The sequence below is a fragment of the Molothrus aeneus genome, chromosome 12 (genome assembly GCF_037042795.1).
Source record: "Molothrus aeneus isolate 106 chromosome 12, BPBGC_Maene_1.0, whole genome shotgun sequence".
Taxonomy (NCBI): domain Eukaryota; kingdom Metazoa; phylum Chordata; class Aves; order Passeriformes; family Icteridae; genus Molothrus; species Molothrus aeneus.
Genome location: NC_089657.1, coordinates 1453639 through 1471977, shown reverse-complemented (window position 1 = coordinate 1471977; position 18339 = coordinate 1453639). Strand labels below are relative to the sequence as shown.

The following is an 18339-nucleotide window of genomic DNA, read 5'->3' as shown; positions in this document are numbered from 1 at the left end:
CACATGGTGAAGGTGTCAGGAAAGCCTCAGCTGGAGGTGAATCTGCTGAGGGACACGAAGGGCAGTGAGAAGGATTTCTAGGTTGTATCCACACAGGAGGAGATACGTAGAGGTGGGTTTTGCTGTGGAATGGGCACAGCCCAGGGTGACAGAGGGCATGGAGAAGGTCAGGGAGCTCAGTGCCACCTTCAGTTTGCCCTTTACTGGTAGGACTGGCCTTCACCAACCCTACATCCCTGAGACCCTGGTGAGGTCTGGAGCAAGGGAGTCCTACCCTTGGTGGAGAATTGGGATGGGAAACACCTAAACAAGCTGGATCCCCAGGTTCTCTGTGGAATTCTGGCTCCAGCCCTGGATTCTGAGTCCAGCAGGGAGTGTCAGAGATGACCATGGGACTGGAGCATCTGATGGGCAAGGAGAGGCAGGGGCAGCTGGGAGAGGTCAGGCTGGAGAGGAGAAGGCTCAGGATCTCTACCCATGTGTGCAAACACCTGATGGGGGATGTGGAGAGGACGGGCCGGGCTCTGCTCCAGCTGCCTCGTGACAGGGGTTGGAGTTGGCAGTGTCCAAAGGTCCTGGCAGCCTCGGTGTCCTGTGCTGCCCTGGGATGTGTTTGTACCATTCAGGGAGCCCAGAGCAGGTTCCCCCTCACAAAGGCACTCTAATTCAGATGATTTTTGTTCAGTGCTGCCGGGCTGGGATGGAGGAGCTGGTGAGGCGCTGTACAATGTGCTAAATGCCCTCAGAAAGAACAATAATTGCCTTGATTGCCCATTGTTCCGTGGCCGGCAGGAGCGTGGGACCCTGCGTGAGAGCTTTGCAGAGCTGCCAAATCGCTTCCTCTGAGCGGGAATGCCCCGGCAGGGCAGCACGTGGGATCCCAGCTGCATGGAAGCCTTCTGGGAGCATCTCTGAGTGCCCAGGTTACACACATCAGCCTTTCTCTCGTTTTGAAGGAAAAGAGCCCTTTGATGTGTGTTCTGTCGGAGGATTCTCGTGCCGCTGGCGGTGCCGTTCCCGTGGCGCGGTTCCAAACCGCACGCGCAGGATGCGCTGCTGCCTTTGGCCAGGCACCCGCAGCTATAGGAGCACACTTGAATTCCAGCCAGGGCAGAAACTTGGCCTGAGCTCTTCCCCGGCCTGAACAATTCCATTTCCCAAACAGCAGGTAGCTGTAGTCAGCTCTGAGAGAAAAAGGGTTTTCTTTTTGTAACAACAATAAAATAAAAAAAAAAAAAGGTAGAGCAGCTTTTCCAGTGTAATCCTCTTTCTGCCTGCCTGCCTGCCTCGAGGTTTGTCCTTCTCCCTCAGCCCCAAAGGGAAGGCACAGGTGTCTGATCCTCCAAAATCTTGGTGTCTGCAGCTGGTACGTGTAACTGAGCTCCCTGCAGTAGTGCCAGAGGACTCGCTGCCTGAAGTTCCAGGGAAGGGCTCTCCAGGAATTGCACATGGCATTTCAATGAGGGAGTTGGGATCACCTGCCTGGTGCAGGTATGTGCTGGGCACCCCGAGCCTTTCAAGGCTGTTGGCAGCTGTGGGAGCTGATGGGCAAACACAGGGCAGTGCCGTTCGTGCTGGAGGAGCTGCTGTGCTGAGGAGGAGGAGGAGGAGGAGGTCTCTGGGTGCTGAGGCAGCTGCAGTGCTGTGCCCTCTGCATCAGGCAGCCCTTCCCTTCCCTTCCCCTCCCAGTACAGCCCCAGTTTGCTCAGCGTGGATGCTGCTCCACAGCCCTCCACGGGGCTGGAGGAGCTGCAGTACCCTCTCCAGATGAATGTAAGGACTGGGATGAGCAGGGGATGCTTCCCAGGTGTTCTGGCTGGCTCTGCTGTGGCTGCTGCTCCTGGTGCAGGCTCTGTCCCAGGGTGCACTCTCCCATGGGGAGCAGTGGGCTGCCACACTGAGCACTGCAGAGCTGTGTTCCCACTCTGAGGTGCTCTGGGGGACTGAAAATGAAGAGTTCGCTCTGTCCTGGCTGAGACAGCAGCAGACACTCCCTGGGGCAGTTTCTCACACTGCAGCAGGGATGTGTTTTGTACAATCTTTTCCTTCCCCTTGTTTCAGCCTAACAATGTCTTGTGCCTCATTCCTCTTCTCTCCTTGCTGACTGTGGGTCAAGCAGCTCAGGTACAAGCTTAGCTGCAATTAGAATAAATGCTGTGCTCCAGCCAGGGAGCATTTTTACCTCCTCACTTTGGGTATTATCCTTTCATTTTGCTTTTTTTTTTCCTGGAGGGAAGGCACGAGCTCCAATTTCTGTAGGATCAACCTTTTTTACATTCTGACAAGTTAATCAGAAGTCAGGATACTAAATGAGCAATCAGCTGAAATGTGCTGAATCACTGTCACCTTTAGTCTGCATTCATAGACAGCGTTTTCCTTTTTTAGCTTTGCCTTCCATTGAATCTGCAATTTCTCTCTCTGGTTGCCTTAAAAGACTCATTAGTCTGACTCAGGCAGAGACAGCCAGGGACAGTGCTGCTCTCTGGGCTGGCAGGAAAGACCCTGATGGTTCCATACTCCATGGCTCCTGTTCCTCTGAGGGCATTCTCACCCTGGAATTGTTGTTACTGTTGGAATTAAGCTAAATAAGAGTTTTCCCGCTGAAACTTGAAGGAAAAGCAAGTGGTAGTGGCTGCTAATCTTTGCAGCACTGCTGGGAATGCACTGGCAAACAGCATCTGAGTCACTGGGAGATTGGTTTTCATTAGTTGTCCTTCAGTTTTGGGTGGGTTTGGTGCCTTTCTTCATTTGGAATATAGGAGAAATAGCAGCAGAAAGCTGTTAAATCCATGGTGGCAAATCTGGCTTTTCATTAGAGGAGCTGCTCCCAATCAGCAGCTTCAAGCAGAAGTCACAATAATTACGTGGAAAGAAATACAGTGGAGAGAATTCCATCTTAAGGCACCTTCCTTCAAGGTGTGCACTCAGGTCCCTCTTGTGCAGGTGGAGCTGCTGTGAGGCCCCAGGCAGGGAACCCAGAGAGGTCTGGGAGGAGGAGGGAGCCTTGAGTGATGCTGGGCAGGGAAGTGCAGCAGGTGGAGTGAAGCCTCCAGCCCCCAGAGAGCTTCCCAGAGTGCCTGTTCTGCGCTGGGTGTGTCAGGCTCTAATGGATCTCTGTGTTTATGGGATGCACTCTGTTCTCTGCTGTACAGCATGAGGCCAGCAAGCTGCTCAGGAGAGCAGCACGTTGCAGATAAGCCCTGAAAAGAGGCTTAAACTGCTTGTACAGTGAGCCAGAGCAATCCACCGTGCAGTGGAACTGGGGATGGATGGACTTAATAAATACTATCAGCTAAACAGCGTTTTGCATGGTTTTTCCCCTCCCTCATGGCTTTGACACTCTCCTCACAGAATTTCCTACGCTGCCAGAACAACAAGACCAACTACAACCTGGTGTGTGAGACACTGCAGTTCCTGGACTGCATCTGTGGGAGCACAACTGGGGGACTTGGACTGCTGGGTCTGTATATAAATGAGAAAAACGTGGCACTGATCAACCAGACGCTGGAAAGTCTGACTGAGTACTGTCAGGGGCCCTGCCATGAGAACCAGGTAATGAACCCAGAGCTGGCAAATGCATCCCCCCTTCTCCCTGGGCCCCAGCTCTGCTAGCCTGCTGTTGTCTTACAACACTTTATTTCCCCCCCAGGTTGGAGGATTTTTTCCTTTATAAACTCCTCATAATCAACTTGTTTCTCTCAGGGCTCCCTCTGAGGAGTTGAAGCACTCAAAGCAGTAGAAGTGTTTCTGCTTTGCTAAGATCTGTTCCATTAGACTGGACAGGGAGAGTGGGGAATTGCTGTACTTGATATAATCCCAGAATGGGTTGGGAGGACCTTAAAGCCCACCCAGTGCCACCCCTGCCATGGCAGGGACACCTCCCACTGCCCCAGGTGCTCCCAGCCCCAGTGTCCAGCCTGGCCTTGGGCACTGCCAGGGATCCAGGGACAGCCCCAGCTGCTCTGGGCACCTGTTCCAGTTTCTGCTTATTCTCTCCATTTCCTTATTAATTGAACCATAATATTGAAATCCTGAAAGACTGAAATGTGATTTTTCTGTCTTTCTTGTCTCTGCAAGAGAATGTGTGAGGCTGTGCATGCCAGGGGGAATTGTCAGTGTCCCTCTGCTCTCTGGGTCAGGTGGAATAAAACCCCTCAGGTGGTCTAGGTGTGGAGTTCAAGGATAGAGCAGGAATCTCTCCCTGGATTTTGAAGCCAGCAAGCTGCTGTTTGTACATTTTAGGCACAGGCCATTCCAAGAGCAGGGCTGAAGGGTAGGCAGGAGGTTATGGAAATTCCCTTTCTTTGTGTAGAACAGCTCTGAAGTAGGTGTTGATTGGCACGTTTATAATAAAGAAAACTCTCCCTAATCTCAGTAAAGCACTGTTCCTCCAGCCTGCAGCTTTGGCATGGAAATGCTTCATTTATCAGCTGTGGTTCTCCTGCTTCCTGAGCCCGGGGGCTCCAGCAGGACCATGGCTGAGGAGAGGAAAAGCTTGGAACAAAATGCCTTCAATCTTTTGTTCTTGCCCTGCCTGGAGCTCTGTGTGCAGTTTTCCAGCTTGGGCAGCCCATGAGGTGATGACAGAAGGGACTCTGCTGCTCTGAGGGGTCACTAGCCCGGGCTGTGTTTGTAGTGCAGGCAATTAGTGAAGGCTGATGACTTTTCTTTGGACAGAACTGCATTGCTACCCACGAGTCCAACGGCATTGACATCATCACAGCATTAATTCTCAATGACATCAACCCTCTGGGAAAGAAGAGGATGGACCTCGTGTTGGAGCTGAAGGCAAGTGAATGCTCTGTGTGAGGCACGTTAACAGTGGGATGAAATGTGATTTTACTGTTAAAATTATGTGGGTGTTTGTTATATCCCAATATTCGTAAGTGCCCAAAAATGATACACATCAGTGAGCTGCAGGCAGTGCCCAAAGACTGTTTGTCACAGGTATTTCACCACCAGTTCTCAGATGGGGGATGCAGGCAGTCAGAATATGCTGAGGAATCCTAAAATCACTTCCCGTAAAAAACCTAAAGCTGATGAAAACTCTTCTGTTGTTGCTGAGCTTTTACATGGACTGTGGAAGTGAAATTTCTCATGTTGCAACTACTTTCCTAACACTTTATTGGTGTTGTTTAATAGGTTGACATCAAATCAACAATTCTTTATGGCTGTCCATATTAATGCTGAAATAATTAGCCCTGCTGCTGGTTTCAAAACACAAAAACACAGGAGCAGGTTCCCCTCTAGCAACAACAGTCCCAGAGCACTCTTGCTTCAGCCTGTGCATGAGAAATATTTCCTTTCTGACTTATTGCCCTGCCTGACACTGCAGTGTCTCCTTGTTTTCCGTTGCCGACTCACACCATTATTATGGGTAATGTGGGTTTTTTATTATTGTAAATAAAAAATGCTTTTAGACTCGATTAGCATTATACTTCAAAATTAAATACTTTTATTGGGTTTTATTGTCAGGCACGATGGATTTTAATCTTAATTGTTCGTATTAAAGTAGTCTGGTGCCTTGTGGTAGTTTCCCATTTCCTCCCTGTGTTCCTTGGCGTGAGCAGACTGCAGAGTGATTTCAGTTAAAAGCAGCAAAGCACATCTGTGTCTTCAGCCCTGGCTGTCCCTTGATTTAATCAGCAGCATCTTCAGCAGAGCTGAGCTGCATCATTTGGGAGCTCAGAGCTTGTGGTGATGCTGCAGCATCCTTAAATCAAAACAAAACAGCACGAGCATGAAAACAGCAGCATTTTTAGAAATTTAAAACTTGGCTGGGGTTAATTTGATGTCTTTCAATGAGTAAGATTTGGGAAATAAACTGCTAAAGTATCCTGCTAAGTTGTGTAGGTCAGTAATGAGAGGAGAGGGAGGGCTTGGTGAGGTGAGAGCCCTGGGCTGGCTGGCACCCTCTGCCTGCAGTGGCTGCTGCCTGTGGCACCCGTGTCCCTGAAGCCCTTCTGGCAGCACAGTGGTGCCACTCAGGCTGGGGACCCTCATTTCTTGGCTCCTGGCAGTGATTGCATTGCTTTTCCCTGCCCTCAGAACAATGCTTCCAAGCTGCTCCTGGCCATCATGGAGAGCAGGCACGACAGTGAGAACGCAGAGAGGATCCTCTACAACATGAGGCCCAAGGAGCTGGTGAGTCCCAGGACCCCTCCCCAGCTCCTGACACTTCATTTGCACAGGAGACAGAGAAGTGACAATCCCTTGTGGCCCCAGAGCTGTCCAGTGAACCCCAGCAGGGTTTTGGGGTTGGTTCATGTGTGAGCTGGTGTAAACACAAGCAGGAGATCCGAAGCGCAGCCCAAGCACCATTGACTCATCCCAGTGCTCAGGGCTGTGTTGGAGCTGAGCTCAGAATGCGATGCAGGTGCAGAGAGGGTGGCCTGGAACGTGTTACCTTCAGGGGAATGTGAGGTTCAGTTTGCTGAGCCAGTGAGCTGGGCTGAAGCTGAGTTCAGTTTATCCTGTCCTATCCACTGAGCTCCTTTTGAATGTCCCTGCTCTGCTCCATTCCCGTCCGTGGGAGTGCTGCCCTCAGCAGCTCCCACCCTTTGCCTGAGCCTCCTCTCCTTGCCTGTCTCCTTCTCCAGGTGGAAGTGATCAAGAAGGCTTATCTGCAGGGAGAGGTGGAGTTTGAGGATGGAGAGAACGGGGAGGATGTCGCTGCATCTCCAAGGAACGTGGGACACAACATTTATATCTTGGCTCATCAGGTAGAGTTCCACCATGAGTCCCAAACTGGGAAAAGCCAGACTCTGCTTTTCTCTGGAATTGTTTCCATGGCTCATCGCTGAGGCAGACTCACTGCACATTCTCCTGTTATCAGAGCGAATCCTAATTTTAATTGGAAACAAAAATAGTACAATGCAAGAAAATTTTGGGAATTTTCTTTTATCGTGGGAAGCAGGCAGGCTCTGGACCGAGTTCCTGAGGACACATGGCTCAATTCTTGGCAGCACTGAGCAGCAGTGTATTATTTTTCAGCTGTATCAAAGGTTACTTTATACTCCCAAAGAAATTCTACTCACAGATCAATTAAAGTGTAATCAGAAATCTCAGTCCTTGCCACATTCTCTCTCTGCTGGAGCCAAGCAGAGCCATTGTATTGATACAATGTGTGTTTGAAAGGCAAAAAACCAAAGGGGAGAAAACTGTATCTAAATCTACTTAATATATTGGTGCTGCATCTCTCACTGCATTAGAGACTTCTTGTTCCTCCATCATCTGAGCAGACAGACCCTCACTGTGCTGCAGGATGAATTTGGAGCATCCAGCAGCATTTTTGGAGCAGCGCTCTGGACATCTGCCGCTCAGTTGATGCAGCTTTTCTCTTTGTCCCTGCCTGGATCTTTGGGTGTTGAGCACACCTTTGGGTTGGGGTGGTGTAGAAGGACAGACCAAATGTGAATTTCTGTGTGATCAGAAAGATTCCAGGCAAAGGGTGGGAGAGGATGGGGAAAAGAGGAGTACAACACTGGCATTAAAGAAATACATATTTGAATCATTCTGACTTGCTCCCAAAATAGAGCTGCAGGGTGTCTGGTTGGAACAGAACAAGCCTTCTGTCAACTTTGCCCTTTCCTAGCAGCTGACTGCGTACTATTTCTTTTTTTATGCCAAAAATCAGAAATTTAATATCACAGAGAGACATCTGGTGTCTCCCACTCCCTGTGCATTCCTTTATTTTAGTTGGCTCGTCACAACAAAGAGCTGCAGAACATGCTGAAGCCAGGGGGTCAGATCGAGGGGGACGAGGCGCTGGAGTTCTACGCCAAGCACACGGCACAGATCGAGGTAGGGAACCCCGGGGCTGAGCCACAGGGAGGGCAGCCCCAGGGCATTATTCACGGTGCTGCCACGGCTCTGCCTGCCTGCCTGCCTGTGGACTGTTGTCTCTGCTACAGAACATGCAGGGAGAGTTATTTATTTAATTCCCTGGCAGTGGCGGGGGGAGCTATTCCTGAGCTGTCATGTGTGGGCTCAGGGATGGAGCTGAGCAGAGCTCTCTTGGCAGCAGCAAGTGTGGCTTCGCTTCTGTTACATTTTGGCCGGTGCTGTTGCTGAATCCAGAAAGTTTGTGATAGCTTTTTGCCACTCTTTCTGGATTCAAATGACAGTTTGGCCTCGTGTGCCATCTAAGAGCTTTATAAAAAGTAAAATGTTCACAGATCTGGAGATTTCCTGGAGGAGCTGTGGCTGCCCTATCCCTGCAAGTGTCCCAGGCCACGTTGGACAGGGCTTGGAGCAGCCTGGGACACTGGAAGCTGTCCTTGCCCATGGCAGGGGTTGGCACTGGATGGGCTTTAAGGTCCTTCCAACCCAAACCAGTCCATGGTTCTGTGACTTCCCAAAACTCTCTAATAGGCAATACAGATACAACTGTTATTCCTTCTACTTGTCTGTGGCTCAGATTTGGCAACTTTCTTGAATGGGGCCACCACATTGCTCTGAACTCCATCCCAGCTTTGATGTGGGATTCTCTGGGCCCCTTGGAAATCCCAGCTAAGACCAGTACTGCCAGAATAAGACCACAGCATAGAAATTACAATTCTGGAGCTAAATGTAGACCTGCCCTGAAAGGTAAATTAAATGCAATCTGTGTCAAGCTGCTGTTCCTTGGAAATGTGTGTGCTGGTTTGAAAGGAGGGAGCAAAACAGGCGGAAAACCAAGAACTGAGAGCATTTAGAAGGGCTGACGAGGCTGCTGTGCAGATTGTCAGGTCGGACCGCACCATGGAGCAGATCGTGTTCCCCGTGCCCAGCATCTGCGAGTTCCTCACCAAGGAGTCCAAGCTGCGCATCTACTACACCACGGAGAGGGACGAGCAGGGCAGCAAGATCAATGACTTCTTCCTCAAGTCTGAGGACCTCTTCAACGAGATGAACTGGCAGAAGAAACTGCGAGGTGGGTCAGTGCTGCTCCACGTGGGGTGGAGCGCTGAGGTGTGATTCCAATCAAGAGAGAAGCCGTGAAACATTCCCCTGAAACCTCTCCAGTTTTCGGAAGATACAGCCTCCTTTTTATCCCAATTTCCTGGGTGCATTTGCCTTCTCTCTTTCCCCATTAATTTTAGTATTAACTAAAATACTTAAAAAAATACAAACTCCCCAATACACCTGATACTGAAAATTTCCCTCTAATGTATAACCCTCCCTTTTAATTTTTAATTCTTACAGAATTTGAGTTTTTCTTCCCCATTGTTTCTCTCATCTTTCAATGCCTAATTTCATTTATCAGCAAACCTAAAGTTTATTTGTAAAGCAAATATCTTTTTCCATTCATCAGTCAGTAAAATCCTTCCCATTATTTCTTTGATCTCCCAGTACTAGTTTTATCTACCAGCAAACCCACAACTTGTTTGTAAAAACAAATTCAGGATTCAGGGAGGACCCAGCTGAGGAGAGCAGTGTTGGATGCAGGGGGGAGTAAGGCTGGGGAATGCAGCAAGGTTGGACTTGATGATTGTAAAGGTCTTTTCCAACCATAAACATTCTGTGGACTTAGAGCATTTGTAGGGATGGAGATGTTCAAGAACAAGTTAAAGATGGATTTCTGAGTACTTGTAAAGTAGAATTTATCCTTTTTTGGCAAGTAGACTGGCTGACAGGTTGATAAGTCCCTTCCATCCCTGTGATGCTAAAATGTCTGAACACAGGTGCTTTCAAGCTCTGATTTTCCCTCTGATGTTCCCACTGGCAGCTGGCAAATCCCTCAAAATTATATTTTAATTCACAGAGTGCCACCACGTCTCCCAGTAAATGTTTTAGTTCATTTGCTTAATATTTTTGTTCTTGTTCAGCTGAAGGCCGAATGCTGCAGCTGAGGCTCAGTGGGCAGTGCTGGGAGCTGACCAGAGGGACCCTGTGAAGTGTGAGATGAGGCAGCTCCTTCCTGCTGGACTCAGCCCCTCCATCTGCGAGCACCTCCCCTGCACCAGCCCCACTCCAGCTCCAGGGCAAGAGCAGGACAGCTCTGGAACCCCCTCCTGGGCCAGATGTGGGACTGCTTCCAAAAATCTGAGAGCTCTGCAAGAAATCTGGGAGTGTGACATCCTAAACAAATTGCAGTTTCAGCAGCGTCCATAGATTCTGTTAGGTTTTGTTGTTTGAGTCACTTTGTCTTCAAGGCTGTCTCCAAGCAAGCTGTGGAGGCATCCATCATTAACAACAGGCCACAAATTAGCCAAGATCCACCTGAAGAAGTGGAGAATATTTCTTTTTTTTCTTTCCTTTAGGAAACTGGGATCATTTATTCTGTCTCTAATATCCAGGCCTTGCCTGTCCTCTGAGTTTTTGCATTTGTGGAGTCGTTTCTCACATTTTCAGTAGATTGTGTTGGAGCTGTGACCTCTGGCAGCGTTGTGTGTGCTCACATGATGCCAGTTAGAGTCTATTCAACCCTCAAAAAGACTTCTAAAATAAAGATACTTCTCCCTTCAGCTCATGGTGCTGGCCCACAATCTGAGCACCAGAAGTCTCTTAATTGTTAATTAAGAATGGAAATGAGCTGCCAAAGCCAGGCAGAAGCACTACACAGACAGAGAGGCAGTGTCCATCACCAAAGGAAGGTTTAAAGTTAAACCTGGACCTCTATAATCACCCTTATATAATCCCATATAAATTAATTAAATCTGGTTACACATTCTTCCAGTTAGAAGGAAATTGAGAACATTGAGATATTGTGGAATTCTTTACCCCTTTGTTAGCTGGGGGTGTTAGAGGAGGGGATTTTCTGGAGAGAGCTGGTGGCTACTGCAAGGCTCAGAAATCTCCTGCATGTTATAAATTATCATTCCCCCCAAAGTCTGCATTTTCAGCTTGTTCCTAAATTTTACTGAGAGCTTTTTCTTTGCTCTCTGATATCTAAACCAGCTGCCTCCTTCCACCAGGGCAAAACTGTCCTTTCCCTTTGGGAGCATTTTTAATGGATTTTTTTCACTACCCTAGATTTCAGGAGGACACAGTTTGCTGTGCAGTAAGCCTGCAGGAGCCAAAATCAGGGGGATTTTGCCTGGATGCAGAGGGAATTACTGCAAGGCAGCTTTGTTGGGTTCATGACCACTTCAGCAAAGGAATCTTTGTGCTTTCTGCCTCTTGGTTCTGGCTGCAGGGATTATTGAAATTAGGAGTCATTTTGAGAAGTATTTCTGGGTAACATTAAGGATTTAAATGTGCTGTTGGTTGTACATTGAGCTCTGGGCAGATGTGCTGAGTCCTTTGCCCCCCAGGGCAGAGGGAAGGCCAGGGAGCTTCACCCTTTGGTTACTCTGGGGCTATTTTGGGCTGTTCTCAGCAGAAAATGAATCTGCAGGTGGCACTGCCTGGTGCAGGTGAGCTGCTGGCAGCAGCAGAACACAGAGGGATGGGGCTGGAGCTGGAGCTCATTTTCCTCCTCCAAATTGTTCTTGGTGTGACTCTGAGTACAAAGTATATTATTAGGTGAGACCTCAAGTGCTTGATCTCTGCAGTTCCTCAGCTTGTTCTCTTGCTGCTGCTAAACCATGTTGGAAACAGGGATCCTTTGCCTTAAAACATCATCTAGGAAACTTGAAGGGCGCCCAAGATAAAGGATAATAAAAAAAAAAAATTCAGAATAAGCCATGAATATTATTACTTTTGATGCTGTGCTTTTGGGCAAACTGAAAACAAACTTGTTGTGGTGGTGAAACATTTTTTTTAATAGAGATCTCTTTATTTTTACTAAACCCTCCATTAAAAAGAAATTCTTTTCTCTCTTTCAGCTCAGCCTTTCCTGTACTGGTGTGCTCGGAACATGTCCTTCTGGAGCAGCATTTCCTTTAACCTTGCTGTCCTCATGAACCTGCTCGTGGCATTTTTCTACCCATTCAAGGGAATTCGAGGAGGTACTGATATTTAACCTAAAAAAGCATGTGAACAAATAAGGTGTAGTGAGCCAAATCCTGCTCTCCCCACTCGTGTCTGTGCACTGCTGTGGGGGTAGGAGAACAGAATTTGCCTTTTTGGCAACAGAATTGCCTTGTTTTAAACTCTGCTGTTCTCTTACTCTTTCTTGAGACATTTTTTAAGGAAAATGTAGAGCCATGCTTTTTCCTAGGGGAAAAAAATTACCTGAGACAAACATCCTCCTTTAATTGCTTGACTGTTCTACTTCAGTTTAAAGTCCTGTAATTAAGGATTGAGCTAAAAATAGGTGAAATGTTGAATGTGTTGTTTTCCTTGAGCTTGCAGTTTATTAATGGCATTTTCCACAGAGCTCTCCTGGTGCTCCAGGAGGGCTCTGAGTGCTGGGGGTGGGTGACATTGCCCTGCCTTGCCAGGGGGAGCAGTGAGCAGCAGGAATCTGTGGAGGATGAGGGAGAGGAGCCCATTCCCAGCATTGCCTGCCCCCGGGTGTGGGGAGCAGAGCATTCCCACAGGGAGCAGGTGCCACATTCCTGCCACCACTTCTGGGCTGGCACCGTGGGCTTGCACAGTGCCAGGCCCCTGGTGGCTCTCAGGGCCACTGAGCAGATCCAGCCTCTCCCAGAGCTGCAGCCTGGCAGGGCAGGGCTGGGTCCTGCATTGGGAAATGCACAGGGATGTTCTCAGCAGTGCCACGTGCATCACTTGCAGGGGGATGGCAATGTCTGCTTAGGAGCTTTTTCCTTGTGTGTAGGGGGTTTGCATCCTGGAAAAGCCTGCCAGAGGGAGATTTTAGACCAAATTCCAGAACAGTTTTGCCTTCTGCCATCAGGACCACCAGGCTGTGGCTGCAGCTGCTGCTCCTCCGTGTCACACCCAGGGTGGGGACAAACCCAGGTCCTGGCTGGAAGGTTCTAAGAAGCCCAAAGAGCAATGAATCTCTGTCTCTAGCTGCAAAGATCCCAAGTTAAAAGCTCTGAATTTATGGCTGCCAGGAAAGCTGCTGGTTAAATGAGTTTACTCTGAGATTACAAACTGCAAGGCTGTGGGGGGATTGTTTGGCATTCTGAAGGTGCCCTACCCTACATATTTGAAATTCTTTATTTATCAGGTAACATTTTGATAAAACCTCTTCCTCTCCTAGTTAGAATCTGAAAAGTAAAATAAATAAATACATGTGTATCTTATATTTAGCTTAAAAAAAAAAAAGACTCTTCCAAACAGACTGTTTGGGGGAAGTTGTCAGTGTCTTGAATTGCTCAGACACGGTGAACTGAGCAGCTGATGAGCATCTGACAGTAGCAGAAGCTGTAAAACTTCTGACTTGAGGAGCAGAAACAAAACTGGATGCCTGGAATTTGGTGCTGGAATGGTGAGAATTCCAGAGACACGCAGAAGTCCCTGCTGGCTGCATGGGAGTGGCTGTGCAGGGAGTCCCTGTGCTCCAGCAAGGCTCTGGGGTCAGGGTGGGTGCAGCAGTTGAGCAGTGACCTCCCTTAGCCCTGTGTACCCGGACAAGGATGCTGCTCCCAGCCTCTGTCCCTGGGAGGAGAGGGGAGCCTGGGGCCCTGCTCTGCCCTGAGGTGGCACAGCTGGGTCCCAGCAGGTCCTGGCACTGCCCCCCTCGTGCTGCTGGGCAGCCTGGAGCTCTGGGCTGGGCTCTGGGTGTTCCAGGGAGCCTCCGAGAGCCTCGCTCACTCCAGGTGTTCTTCAGGCCTGCTGGGAGCTGCTGCAACTCCTGAAAGCAAATGAATTCCCAATAAATCTTATTCAGATTTTAGATAAGTCGTTCCTAAATAAGCTGCTGCACATTTCCTCTGTTCCTCCCCATGCTGGTGCTTGTTCCCACCCAGTGACTCCATTCCCAGCTCTGCACCTCGTGCTGTGTGACAGCTCCAGGAGCCCAAACTCCCCCCAGGCAGCCAAAACAGCTGTTCAACTTTACGCTTATTAACTTTTAATTTCCATCCATCCTCTGCTGTCTTTATTAATCTGCAGTGATTTGGAACAAGATTAAATGGCTGCTCGTGGTAGTCAGATGAGAGTAATATTTCCTAAGCTGCCTGAATTTGGGAGCAGGGGGAAAAAGCCCTGGGTGAGGATCTTGCCAGTCAGACACAAGTTCTATGAGGATGTGCTTGCAGAAGGGCTGCAGAATGCTGTGAAATTTGGGGGATCTCACTTTTTTGTCTGTTGAGGAACCAGTTGCTTGAAGGCAAAAATTTTTTAAGTCAGCTTTGAGGAAGAGGTGTCTGGCATTCTGCATAGGCCTGGGTAAATGGTGTTTTGGGTTGGATCTTTTTTATGGCTCTTTCAGGGAAGTGTATTTTTAGCTACACAGGCTCAGTGTTGTGTAAGCAGCCAGTCTCAGGGGACAGTCTAAATAGACCCAGAAATAGCAAAAGATGCCAAAAGTGGGTGTGAGGGTCTGACCAAAAGCACATCAGGGGGAGTGTCAGGGAGTGTCCTCACGGGCCCAGGCACTGCCTCTGCACAGCAAAAGGGGCTGCAAAGGGCCCTCAGCACTCAGGTGTGAGCACCACAATGAAGATCCCGTAGCACTTACCACCTGCACAACGATTTAGTAACGAGTTTGTAATTAAAGCTGCTGCAGGCTCTGGGCTCAGGTGCTGCTGTGCCACCAGGGCTGCCTGAACGGGTGGGTGATGCCCAGCCAGGCAGGACCCGTGGCAGTGCTCTGCTGGGTTTGGCTGTGCAGCAATGGTGTGTTCTGCCTCTGCCCAGGCACGCTGGAGCCCCACCTGTCTGGGCTGCTGTGGACAGCCATGCTCATCTCCCTGGCCATCGTCATCGCCCTGCCCAAGCCTCACGGCATCCGCGCCCTGATCGCCTCCACCATCCTGCGCCTCATCTTCTCCGTGGGGCTGCAGCCCACCCTCTTCCTGCTGGGAGCCTTCAATGTAAGCACCCGGGGGCTTCTCTGACCTCCTCTGCCCCTGATGTAAGGGTTCCTTACCCCTGTGTGGAAATGCAGAGCAGAAATAGCCTGGGACGTGCTGGTGGGACTGCTGGGAGGAGTAATTCCCTCTTTGGGCTGCTCCTCACACGAGGGCTCTGAGTCGTTCATTTAATCCTGGATCCCCAGTCTGCAGACAGAGCTGTGGTTTTGCTCAGTGCAGGAACAGCTCCAGCTTCAGACAAGCATGGAGAGGAGTCTGTGACCTAAAGCATGAAGTTATTCACCCAAAGTGCCTCAGTATTTATGGGGTTGTGTGAGGCTCACGAAGTGATGCACTGTGAGTCTGATGGGGGGGAGCTGGGCAGGGGCTCAGCCTGGAGCAAAGGAGGCTCAGGGGGCCCTTGTGGCTCTGCACAGCTCCTGCCAGGAGGGGACAGCCAGGGGGTTTGGGCCCTGCTCCAGGGAACAGGGACAGGAGCAGAGGGAACGGCCTCAGGCTGGGCTAGGGAGACTCAGGGTGGGCACAGCAGGAATTTGCCCATGGAAAGGTGGTCAGGCATTGGAAAGGATTGCCCAGCAAAGTGCCTAGTTACCTTCAGCTTGAAAAAACAGTCCTGTTTTCCCTGATACTGTAACTAATTTATGGTTGATCTTCCCTTAGGTTTGTAATAAAATCATTTTCCTGATGAGTTTTGTGGGTAACTGCGGAACCTTCACGCGAGGGTACAAGGCCATGATCATGGACGTGGAGTTCCTCTATCACCTGCTGTACCTGCTCATCTGTGCCCTGGGGCTCTTCGTGCACGAGTTCTTTTACAGCCTCTTGGTGGGTGTTGGCTTGGCCCTCAGAACATCATCTGCTCTGTTTGTGAAGTCCCATCTTGGGCATATCCAGGAAAATTTCTGCTTTTCTGCTGGGAAACTGTTGCACAGACACTGGGAAGAGCCACAGACTGGAGGTTTTCTTTAGGAGAATTTATTGAGGGAGACAGCAGGACTCCTGCCACATCCCTTCTGCTGATGTGTGACCTCTTGCACAGACACACAGGGAGAGGACGGGGGGGGGTGGATTTAAACCAAAAGAGGAGAGGTCTAGATGAGATATGAGGGAGAAATTCTTCCCTGGCAGGGTGGGCAGCCCTGGCACAGGTGCCCAGCGCAGCTGTGGCTGCCCCTGCATCCCTGGCAGTGCCCAAGGCCAGGCTGGAGCTTGGAGCAGCCTGGGACAGTGGAGGTGTCCCTGCCATGGGGCAGAATGAGATGGGCTGAGATGCTTTGCTGTGTTATTATCAATAACTGTAGCACAGTGTCTGTGCTTTCTGAGCAGCTGGATGGCTCTGGAGTGTCTCCATGGCTCCAGCCCTCACAGATGGACACGGATCCTGGCACACATTCCCTCTGTCTGGGGTGGGATTCACCTTGCACAGCACAGTGCTTCTAGAATAACACTGAAGGGGGGGATCTAGTGGTGCTGGAGAAGATGTGTCAGTGTTGAAGCAAAGCTGAATCCCATTCAGAACAGGCTATTTTTGTGGCTTTGGTTGGTGTTTGCCACATCCTCTGGTACCTGAGCTGGTTATTTGCTGTTTTCTTGGAGTTTAACAAATACCTGTCCTGTGATCCATCAGGATCACTGCTACAACCTGCCTGGGCTCTGCTGTGGGTTATCCCAGACCCATTGGAAAATGAAGGAAACATCAGCAGAGAAATCCAAACACAGATTTTGGGGGAAAATATTGCTTACTTAATGAAATGCTCAATAAATTAAGATTTAAAGAAAACAGCAAATTGCAATGTGCAGTGAGCTGTTTCGAGGCTGTGAGGGGGTAGATAATACTATGAAATGAAAGCCAGGCAGCAGTCTGTGCTGGCAGCTTGCTGTGTGTGTAGCACCGGGGCAGGAGCACCTGCCCGCAGCATGGGCTGCTGCAGGGGAGGGCACAGCTGCCTCAGTCACTCCTGCTGGGCCAGGGCACGGTGGCAGCAGTGCTGCTGGTGCCCCATGTGCTGCTGTTGGCTGTCCCCAGCTCTTTGACCTGGTGTACCGGGAGGAGACGCTGCTCAACGTCATCAAGAGCGTGACGCGCAACGGGCGCTCCATCATCCTGACGGCCGTGCTCGCCCTCATCCTGGTCTACCTGTTCTCCATCGTGGGCTACCTCTTCTTCAAGGATGACTTCATCCTGGAAGTGGACAAGCTGCCCAACGAGACCCTGCTGCCAGGTCAGTGCCAGCAGCTCCTTCCCCCGGGTCGTGTTGGTTCTTGTTCCCCAGCGCGTGGACAGGACAAGGGGAATGGCACCAGGGGTGCCCAGGTGGGACAGCAGCAGGAATTTCTCCGTGGAAAGGGTGGTCAGGCCTTGGAAGGGGCTGCCCAGAAAGGTTTGGAGTGTCTATCCCTGGAGGTGCCCAAGGAAGGGCTGGATGTGGCATTCAGTGCTCTGGGCTGGGGCATCAGCCACTAAATGAAGAATCTTGGAGGTCTTTTCCAACCTCAGTGAATCTGGGATTCTGTGAAATAAAAGAGGTTTTGTGGTTGAATTTAAAACCGTGGAGTGTGTAAATCAGGAAGTAACTGTGCCCTTCTAAACTCTAGGGTAAGATACTGCTCCAAATGCCTTGTAATTGCACACGGAGTGTGATGGGGAGCCCCAACACCTGAGGAGTCACCTTGCAAGGTGTTGGAGCATCCTTTGATGCAGCATTTTGTGGTTTCAGATCGCACAGAGCCCGGTGAGACCATGACTGGAGAGTTCCTCTACTCAGATGTGTGCAAGGCAGGGAGCAGTGAAAACTGCTCCTCCATCATCCCCTCGGACCGTGAGTACCTCTCTGGGGTTGCTAACTCACACCCTGAGTTTGCACTCTTTTTTTACTTAATCACCTTCAATTAAAATGACTTCTTTAGAAAATCCTATGCAATAAATTTGAGAACAAAGCTATCACGAGATTAACTTGAGATAGGATTAATTGAGGCCAGCAGCATAAATAACATCTTTTACATGAAGCGACTAAAGCAGAGAAACTTACAACTAATCCAGACTTCATAAAACACTGCCATACTCTTTAATTTTCTGCATCAATTGCAGAAGGAAGAGATGCAGTTTGCCTCTTTGCAAAGTTTATTATTTTAAAACATGAGGCTATTAAATGTGATCTCAGAGGATAATGCCCTGTGAAATATGGTTCATTGGCAGCATTGTTTCTGTCTCAAACTAAGGAAACTCTTTTAATATCATGGCAGGAAGTGCTTGATGGATTAAGTAGACAAGGATAGGTTTGGGGGCTTTGGGAGATCAAGAAAGTGAGATATTACCTGGGTATTGAAATATTTCAGTTTTATTCCTAGAAAATGTAATTTCCATGTGGGAGATTTACGGTGCTGGCTGGGAGGGGCAGACAGAACATCCCAGTTTCTCTGGGAAGGGCAGCTCTTGCATGGCCACCAAAGGTCAACGATGGCCACCAGCCCCTGCTCACAGGAGGAGAGGCTCTGCTTGGCTCAGGGGTCCTCTCTGAGACAGTAA

The 18339-nt window shown here is 49.6% G+C and overlaps 1 protein-coding gene across 1 annotated transcript in view; it reads left to right on the top strand.

Annotated features, from left to right (window-relative positions):
* Window positions 1–18339, top strand: part of ITPR1 (inositol 1,4,5-trisphosphate receptor type 1) — a 162882-nt gene that overhangs the window by 122398 nt on the left and 22145 nt on the right. Inside the window, exons 46-56 of the mRNA XM_066558246.1 lie at window positions 3352–3552; window positions 4678–4788; window positions 6049–6144; window positions 6600–6722; window positions 7699–7803; window positions 8722–8914; window positions 11751–11873; window positions 14638–14813; window positions 15474–15638; window positions 16840–17035; window positions 17531–17632. Of these exons, the coding sequence (XP_066414343.1) occupies window positions 3352–3552; window positions 4678–4788; window positions 6049–6144; window positions 6600–6722; window positions 7699–7803; window positions 8722–8914; window positions 11751–11873; window positions 14638–14813; window positions 15474–15638; window positions 16840–17035; window positions 17531–17632 (1591 nt within the window). The remainder of the gene's footprint in view (window positions 1–3351; window positions 3553–4677; window positions 4789–6048; window positions 6145–6599; window positions 6723–7698; window positions 7804–8721; window positions 8915–11750; window positions 11874–14637; window positions 14814–15473; window positions 15639–16839; window positions 17036–17530; window positions 17633–18339) is intronic.